Source organism: Mytilus trossulus, chromosome 10 (assembly GCF_036588685.1).
Source record: "Mytilus trossulus isolate FHL-02 chromosome 10, PNRI_Mtr1.1.1.hap1, whole genome shotgun sequence".
Classification (NCBI taxonomy): domain Eukaryota; kingdom Metazoa; phylum Mollusca; class Bivalvia; order Mytilida; family Mytilidae; genus Mytilus; species Mytilus trossulus.
In genome coordinates this window covers 25842916-25852752 of record NC_086382.1, presented here as the reverse complement: position 1 = coordinate 25852752, position 9837 = coordinate 25842916, and the positions used below count along the sequence as shown (strand labels likewise).

Sequence of the window (9837 nt, the reverse complement as noted above, 5' to 3'; positions counted from 1 at the left end):
GCAAGTATCCAGCTATTTTTAAAAGATAGTGTTCCAACCAAGGATAAAAAGGGGGATTTTGCAACCATATATCCCCATTCAAAAGCATTAATCATCAAAAAGATGGGTTTTATTACGCGGATCCTAAACACCTTCTGGATACGTTAGTACATTTTGCCGGTGTTAAGTGTTCTAACATAACGATTAAATTTCGTTTACAGTAATTGTTATAATACATCTCATCAGTTATTTGAGATATCTTTTAAACTATATGAGAGATCTTACAACATATATAAGAGTGTATATTAAAATATATAGGATATCTTATAAAATATATAGGAGATCTTATAAAATATATAGGAGATCTTATAAAACATATAAGATAATTATGGCATATCTAATCAAATATATAAGATACCTTATACAAAGAATGTCTCTAAGATAAGATATTTAAAGTTGATATCTTATAAAAACTAGATTTTGAAATACAATATCTTATACATAATATATTTAATAAAGGAAGGAATACATAGATAAAGAGCTCAGTCTCCGGTTTCTCCATCCAGACCATCATGCAAATATTACATAACAAAGTGTATTCATCTGTATACTAAATTTATGTAAGTTTACCCTCTTTTTTTAAATTTCATTCAATATGTATTCGTGAGACCAAAACCTGTTTCGATTATTATTAAAATCCATAGAATGCATTCATTACATAATATCAACTTGTTTTCATTTATAAACTAAATTGAAGTTATTTTTCTTTTTCTATTCTTTTTTTAAACTATAAGTATTCGTTGGACGTAAACATGTTTCGATTATTCTTAAATACCATATTGAGTATACAGGTATAAAGGTACAACAACACTAACTGTTACAACAGCTGATCGGATTTCGTGAACGAAACGGTAAGATAAAATTGATTTTAATACCGTAATTATTTTTTTTAATTATAAAAGATATAAATTAATAATTAACATGTTATTTTATCATTCTATTTTTAGAATGTTTACAAATAGTATAAAATTTCTCTATATTTTTTCTATAAATGAAATTTATCTTATACTAAATAGAAAATTGAATTGAAGTGAGTGACCGTTCACTTACGCTTACAATTTGCCTTCGAAAGAAGTATACATTTTTGTTAGTGTATTTTTTTTCTGTTGAACTAAAAGAAAAAATAGCGGTTACATCGAAATAAAAAAGAACTGAATTATAGAAATCGCTTAAATCTTACAATTATTAAGCTTATGTACAGCTTATTCGAAAACAACAATACAAATATAGGTCACCGATGAGTTAAAAAAGATATTTCAATTTTAATGCAAAAAAAATGGCATTTTTGCACCAAAGTGAAATAATTTGGAGCTTTTTCATTGATGTTTACATTTTAAAAATCACCTGGGGCAAACACTTATTGATTTTTTGGAACTACTTTTTTTGTACCATATAATAAAGTAACAACGACTAAAGGTGATAAATGAAATTTGTAATGATAAATTAATGTTTAATTTTTTTCTGAAGATCTTATACCCGCGAGCCTCCTTAAGCGAAAAAGATATATTGTCATTTTCATTTAAATCATTTATAAACCCTCATCAAGCATGAAGATGTGTATTGTCAATTTCGTTGTTTAGATTGTTTATTTAAATATAATACTTCGAAACTGTAGATATACCGTGCAGCGATCGTGTCACTGATTTCTACCAAAATCGTATACAAACAAGCAGATCGTGCGTCTGTAAATTGAAATGTAGGGAAAATAATAGTCTATACAAATATTTGTTTGTTTTGTCAACTAGTTTTCATTATTCTTGAGGGAACGACAAAGTCTCTAATTTCGATCATTTATCATGCATTTGCATATTTACCACCTTGTCGATAAAAATACACTATATTGGTCATCTCGTTCTTGTCGCGGGAGATATTGAGCTCGATTCTCGGTCGGGTCAAATTAAATACGTTAACTTGAAAACAACATTTGTTGTTTCTCCGTTTAAAAGGGGGTAATTGGGAGTAGGAGCTCAAACTATTCGACCTGGAGTCAGAATAATGTGTCCGCATATGACGATACATGAATGTCTTTCCAGAAACAACCAGTCATACTAAAACCTCGCAGATGTATCTTACCGAATTATTCCGGAAATTCGTGCAATGCACACTCAACCTTGTATTGATTTTTTTACTGTGTACATTTAAGTCAACATTCGTACAGACTAGACATAATCTGATACACAAATAGATCTATTGATACGTTATACAATGATTGTTAGTGTCATTTTCATTTAAGTCATTTATAAAACCTCATCAAGCATGAAGATGTATATTGTCAATTTCGTTGTTTAGATTGTTTTTTTAAATATAATATTCAACATAGACTTATCCAATTACCTTAATAGAATAATACAACACGTGATTATTTGTCGATTTGATGTATCAAGCCGTTTTTAACTTATTCTTATTGTCCGTAATTATGTTAGGCTGTTGAACCACTGTCTGGGGTTAGGGTAGAGTAGGGCGACCATTATATGTCAAAGGCGGAACCAATCATCTTCAAAACGGGTTTCTAAAACAGCATTAACGGGGGTTTCCAACTATACATGTATGTCCCTATTCAAAATCATTTTTTGTCAAAAAAGGAATTCTACTAATTTCTGGAACGTCCCTGGATTCACCACTGTATGTTTAATCCCGCTGTTTTTGTGTGTGTGTATATCCCAGAGGGTATTTAAAGGAGAACAGGCCCCGCCCCCTTTTTGAGAAAAAAATGTTGCTGATATAGGGATTCACTGAAGCGTGAAGCGATCGGGCTCCCTCTAAGGCAGCCAGTGGGCCCCAACTTATGAAAATTTCTGAATCCGTCACTGTTTTACAAGTAAGGTTCTGTAATTCAGTGGTTACTGTTTGTTGCTACACTTTTTAAATACATTTTTTAAGGTTTTTTTTATCACAAAATTTAATTGTTCTTTACATTGCAGAGGGCTTTTATAGCTGCTATGCAATATAGGTTTGGTTTTTGTTGAAGGATATACGAATACTTATTATAATAGTTGCTAACTTTTGTGTCAATTGGTCTCTTTTGGAAAATTTACTTCTTTTTCTTATATTAAAACTGAGAAATGTCAAGCGGTAGTGAATGAGAAATGCTAAGTTGAAAGTTAGAAATGTCAAATTAGAAGTAACACAAGTTATATGGCTTATGTGAAGCAGACTTTACTTACTTTTCAGGGGTACCTGAGAACACTCCTGATGTTTGGGGGGGGGGGGGGTGTTCATGTTGCTTAGTCTTAATGTTGTTTTTTTATGTTTTGTTGTGGGGGTTTTTTGCCATCGCATTGTTAGTTTTATTTTCGTCCTATGAGTTTGAATGTCCCTTTGGTATCTTTCGCTTCTCTTTTGTAATTGAAAACAAATGTAAACATAGATTGCTGAAATGAAAACTTTGGACTTGGACCCGAACAAATATCAAAAACAATGAATCAAGCATCAAACGTGTTTAACCCCGCCACATTGTATATGTGTATGTCCCAAGTCAACAGGCTGTTGTACGGTTGTTGACGTTTATTCATGTTTGTCATATTTTATTTTTTGTAAACTGTTTTGTTAGTTTTCCCTATTGATTTGTTTCATATATGCATGTCGCGGCTTGTTATAGCCGACAATACGGTATATGTTATTATTCTTATTGACGAAGGCCGTACGAAGGCCTATAATTGCTTACATTCACTTCATTGAACTTTCGTGGATAGTTTCCTCATTTCAAATCATACCACATCTCTGCTTCATAAAATTGCTGTAACTCATAATTTCAATGCAACTTAGTATTTTAGGTCTGTTAATTGATTGATTTTACTGACGCAAACCAAAGAACGGGTGGAAATGAGAAATTCAGAAAGCCGCATCTTACAGTGGCTATACATTCTTGTAACCCTTTCTGTGGTGTATGGAAGATACACCAGTTGGAAAAGCTTCGCTATTTACACAAACGGTGTGATCTATTCTGTAGATCCATACGATGATGATTGGGACTTACACCCTGAGGAGGCAATGGTTGTAAATGATCATACTGGTTATATAGAATATATTGGGAATAATGCTGCAGCATTACAATATCGCACAGGTATTAAATAAATTGTAATGAAATTGCAATGTTCATCCTTAAGAAAAGTCGAAGTTTCTATAATCTAGAAATGCATCAAAGTTTAATAATATTTTGACCAATGCATGAAAAGTAATCATGTTGTAGCCAATACACTAATTCAGTCGAATAGAATAATCAATAAACTGATCGTAGATTCACAGATACCGGGCTTTAAATTGTGTACGCGTGTTGTCCGCAAAAGACTCACCAGTGGCGCTCGAGCCATAAAAGTGAGAAAAAAACATTTCGTTTTGACAATTTCAATCCTTCAATCTCTGATTATTTCATTTGTTTATGGGTATTAAAATTTCTAATACACGGGTAACTTTATAGCAAAGAAGGGAATAAGCAGAAAGAATTGCGCGTATTCGAGCGCATTATTCCTCCTGTATAACATCTAGTCATAAAACTATCAAAACATTGAAAGCGCTTGTCCCAAATATCGTATTATAAATCATAATATTGTACATATCATTTCATCTTAACTTCTTAGAATGTATAAACAATTTTTTTTTCAGACACTAGCTATGTACATGATTTAGGAGGGAATACAGTGTTGCCTGGTTTCCATGATGTTCATATGCACCCTCTAGAAGCCATGACAGAGCTTGGTGGGGGATGCTCCGTTCCATCAAACACGCCCCCAGAAAACATATTGTATAACATTTCTCAATGTAAACCACGTGATGATGCCTCTTCATGGGTTCTAGGTCATGGTCATTCGATTGAATATATTTTGGAACATATCGATAATGGCGGAAGGCCCCCGAATGAAATAATTGACGAAGTCATTGACACAAATCCTGTTATCATAATGGAAGAAACGTCACATTCTGTATGGGTTAATTCCAAGGCCCTAGAATTGGCAGGTATTACTAAAGACACACCAAATAATCCTGGCGGTATTATAATGAAAGATACAAGTACTGGTGAACCAAATGGAATATTGTTTGAAAACGCTGGGAATGAAATCATGGACTTAGCAATGAAATCCTTTAAAAATTTACACGAAATGAACTATGATGCGTTACTTCTAGGTCTGGAGGAACTGCGCAGGAACGGAATTACATCTGTATGTGACGCAAGGACTTATTGGAAACGAAACCATCACGACGCATGGAAAATGGCGTGTGACGACAAGGAATTAACCGTTCGAGCTGTTCTTGGACTCTGGGCGTATCCTCATATGAACGACGCAGAACAAATCCAAAGGTTGAAAGAATTATATACTAATGGTTACAACAAAAATGAATGCTTTCTGAAAATAAATGAAATAAAGGTGTATTCGGATGGTTTGCTAGAAAGTACAACAGGCGCAATGTTGAAACCGTACGATAAAAATCTTCATCTACCTGGTCTAGACGAAAACATTGGTATGAATTATTTTACACAGGAAAGATTGGAAGTATATTTTGAACACTTACAAGCTTTTGGATATGATAAAGGGTTTGACTTTCATATTCATGCTATAGGTGACCGTGGGGTAGAAGAGGTATTAAATGCAATTGAAAAAACAAAGCAAAAAGAAACTCGCCACCGCATGACTCATTTAGAGATCGTGAACCAACGTGATATTCCGAGATTTCAGGAACTTGATGTAATTGCGGACTTCCAAGTTACCGGTACATATACTCTACCAAATAAACTATACAGGATCGAAAACGTTGTCGGTGAAAAAAGAGCAAAGAATTTCATTCCAGTGAAAAGTGTGGAAGATACAGGCGCTATCGTTACTTTAAGCAGCGACTGGGATGTTAGTAGTCTTAATCCGTTGATCGGTATTCAGCATGCAACACAGAGGGGTCCACAGTCAACTTCTGTTAAATCAGCAATAGAAATGAGAACTGTTAATGCAGCGTATGCCATGCGACAAGAACACGAAGTTGGCTTCCTGAGTCCTGGTATGGCGGCCGATTTTGTTGTAATCGACAAGGACATTCTTAACGTTCCAATTAACCAAATAAGTACAGCAAAAGTTTTGCTAACAGCGTTGCAAGGAGAAATAATCTATCAATTGGATAAGAAATAACCACCTATATTCAAGCAGAAAAGAATGTACATATTTATCATTTGTATGATGCATATCTCCTTCTCGCATTACTCACACAAAACTGACATTTTCTTCCTAAATGCAGGTCAATCGTTTTCGTTTTAAAATCTCAAAAAATTGTATATATGGATCTCTAGTAAACTTGACAAAATGATATGTTAAACATGTTCTACATCGCACGTTAAGAAGACTATATGCAGTTGCTGTGGTTGTTTGAGTTTACTTAACGAATTTTGTCCGACCTACTTTTTTCTTATTAACCTCGTCGCTCTGTAATTTTTACATGTTTGTTTCCAATAGGAGTTATATAATACAATGAATTTGAATTTTTGTTTGCACAGTATATAACTTATTTTAATAATTGTATTGCTTTTATTTTTTTTATTTTTCAATGTTAACCAAATCCTGAAAAATTGTTACCATAATACATGTATACATATATGCATGTTTAGTTAATTCAGAAAAAAAAGGTGTATCTTTATATATGATTATAATTATATAATTGACTTTTTTTAATAAATGATTTTCGTTTGCTGTTTGGTTTTTTGCTAACCGTCTAGTGACACACGTTTCATCCGTTTAATTGTTATATACTATAACAAGATGATTGTACATGTACTAAGATTGAACAAAATGATCGTGCTAAGATTGAACAAAATGATCGTGCTAAGATTGAACAAAATGATCGAGCTAAGGTTGTACAAAATGATCGTGCTAAGATTGAACAAAATGACCGAGCTAAGATTGAACAAAATGATCGTGTTAAGATTGTACAAAATGATAGAGCTAAAATTGAACAAAATGATCGTGCTAAGATTGAACAAAATGACCGAGCTAAGATTGAACAAAATGATCGTGCTAAGATTGTACAAAATGATCGAGCTAAGATTGAACAAAATGATCGTGCTAAGATTGAACAAAATGATCGTACTAAGATTGAACAACATGATCGTACTAAGATTGAACAAAATAATCGTGCTAAGATTGTACAAAATGATCGAGCTAAGATTGAACAAAATGATAGTGCTAAGATTGAACAAAATGATCGTGCTAAGATTGTACAAAATGATCAAGCTAAGATTGAACAAAATGATCGTGCTAAGCTTGAACAAAATGATCGTACTAAAATTGAACAAAATGATCGTACTAAGATTGAACAAAATAATCGTGCTAAGATTGTACAAAATGATCGAGCAAAGATTGAACAAAATGATAGTGCTAAGATTGAACAAAATGATCGTGCTTAGATTGTACAAAATGATCGAGCTAAGATTGAACAAAATGATCTGGTAATTGCACAGGATAACATTATAGAAAAATATCAACGTCGACAGACGTCATGTAGCTCACATTGATCCTCAGTATAGGTAATTCAAAATAAACACAAAAGCCAAAACACATTAATAATCAATGAAAGTGAAATATGGTCCAAGACCACCATTGTCGTCCCTTGATTTTCGTTGTTCATACAAATATAGTCCCTAGTGTTGACAGTGGGTTACTTGCCATTAATTTTTATTCCCCTTTCAAATTTATTTCTCCATGTTTAATGCCTCAAATTGCAAGGAGGGGGGTGAAATTACACTTTTAAAAAATATTTGGGTCCAGAATTTTAGAGGGAAGTAGTGATTTGGTCCAGCTGTAAAAGGTTGAAAATTAGCACTTCGGAAGCTGTCAAAAGATTTCAAGACGCCCTAAACATACAATTGTCCATATTTCGAGTTAGAGCCGATGAAGTTTTCTATAATTTTGATATAATTTGTCCCAATAGTAGTAAAACACACTGTAAAAGTTTCTTGGAGAAGGCGTAGGTGGGATTTTTTAAAATTTTTATTTATGTTCTAAAAGAAATGCACTACAAAATAATTGTGGTCTCGGACCATATGTAACTGTCGAATTGAAAAGACGACATGGATTGATTCGGTAAGCCATGACACATTTGACATTATGTTCAGTAGTATTATAAACTCATCATAGATAGATACCAGGACTAAATTTTATATAAACGCCAGACGCGCGTTTCGTCTACAAAAGACTCATCAGTGACGCTCGAATCCAAAAAAGTTTTTAAAAAAGCCAAATAAAGTACGAAGTTGAAGAGCATTGAGATCCAAAATTTTAAGTATCAGTATGTTTTCAATTTATATTGTTTCATTTCGTTCAGCTTTTATTTCGTTTCGGTTTTTACAGGTACCCACCCCTCTTTTTGCCCCTTTCTATTGTTGATATTTTAATCAAAAATTAAAAAAATCAAACTTTCAAAAAGTGAAATAATCAAAATTGCACGTAAGGTTTTGTATTTAAAAAGTTTGATCAAATTCCTAAACTACACAATTTAAAAAAGATATTTAGAATTTTAATATTTTAATCATTTGGTTAAAATTTCAAAATTTCAAAACTTTACACAATTTGAAATATTGAATTATAAAAGTTTGATCAAAAATCAAAAAAATCAAAAATTTCAAAACTTTTTAAAACTTTAAATTGATAAGTGTTACACGGACCCATCTTTCTGTTTTTATAATGTTTCGTAAATAGTATATTAATTTGTAAGAGAAAAAAACAAGTCATATAATTTTTATGATTTTCTATTATTGAAAAATAATTATTAAATATAATTTTATCTTTTTGCCATTTAGTCCAATAAATCTGATCAGCTGCTAGTTGTGTTGTACCTCTATACATGTATACTCAATATCGTATTTAAGAATAGTCGAAATTGTTACGGTCCCACGAATACTTATAGATTAAAAAAAGGAAAATACACTGTAACTTCAATTTAGTTAATAAATAAATACAGGTTGATATCATATAATAAATGTATGCAATGTTTTTTTTAATAATGATTGAAACAGGTTAAGGTCCCAAGAATACATATTGTAGGAAATTAAAAAAAAAGGTAAAATAACATGAATTAAGTACATATAGATGAATACACTTTGTAATATAATATTTGCATGGGGGCCTGGTGGAGGAAAATGAGACTGGGTTCTTTATCCATGCATAATACCTTATTTTTTTTCTTTTTTTCTTTTCTGTATTTCTTGTTCATTATATGTTCTCTTTTTTTTTTTATTTAAGTGGTGCCAAATTTTCATTATGAAATTGTTTTTAATGTTTTCAATTTTTACTTTCTTTCGTTATTTATATTTTGGTAAAGTCCGTTGAGATCCTAATCATATTAAGTGTATTATCTGAAGTTAACAATTAACAGGGGTAAGTCATTGTCATATTGACATCGAACGCTATGTACACTTAACTTTGTTTTTGTTTGAGCCAGTCATTCGTCACAACTCGGCCGATTCCGTACCTCAATTTAACGGATAGATGGAGAAAAGCGGAATCACCTGAGGTTTGCCGTTTGTGAGCAAGTTAGATGAGTTCAGGAACGACATAAAAAAGATCAATGTAGGATAAATAATAAAATAGCTTGGGGTTTGGAGGTAAACATTGTTGCAAGTTTTGTTTATCCAAAATCGAGTATATATATATCCAAATTGGTCAATCAAATTTTCCCAAATTAAGTTTAGATAGAGGGTGTGTGTGTGTGTGTGTGTGTGTGGGGGGGGGGGGAAGGGGGGGGGGGTCTCAGTGAGAAAACTTTGTGAATTGAATTTTATTCTTCATTGAACTTTTGATGGCGTCCCTTAACAATTCAGCGTAT

The 9837-nt window shown here is 32.4% G+C and overlaps 1 protein-coding gene across 2 annotated transcripts; it reads left to right on the top strand.

Annotated features, from left to right (window-relative positions):
- The first annotated feature begins 666 nt into the window (after positions 1-666).
- Positions 667-6635, top strand: LOC134687105 (putative amidohydrolase YtcJ). 2 transcript variants are annotated; one of them, XM_063547102.1, is made up of 3 exons: positions 667-890; positions 3813-4102; positions 4642-6635. In XM_063547102.1, exons 2-3 carry the CDS (start codon positions 3862-3864, stop codon positions 6150-6152), a joined length of 1752 nt encoding a protein of 583 aa, XP_063403172.1. In that variant the 5' UTR covers positions 667-890; positions 3813-3861; the 3' UTR covers positions 6153-6635. The 2 variants fall into 2 exon arrangements, with proteins under 2 accessions (XP_063403172.1, XP_063403173.1); XM_063547103.1 differs by lacking the exon at positions 667-890 and having other exon boundaries at positions 3798-4102.
- Positions 6636-9837: the final 3202 nt, after the last annotated feature.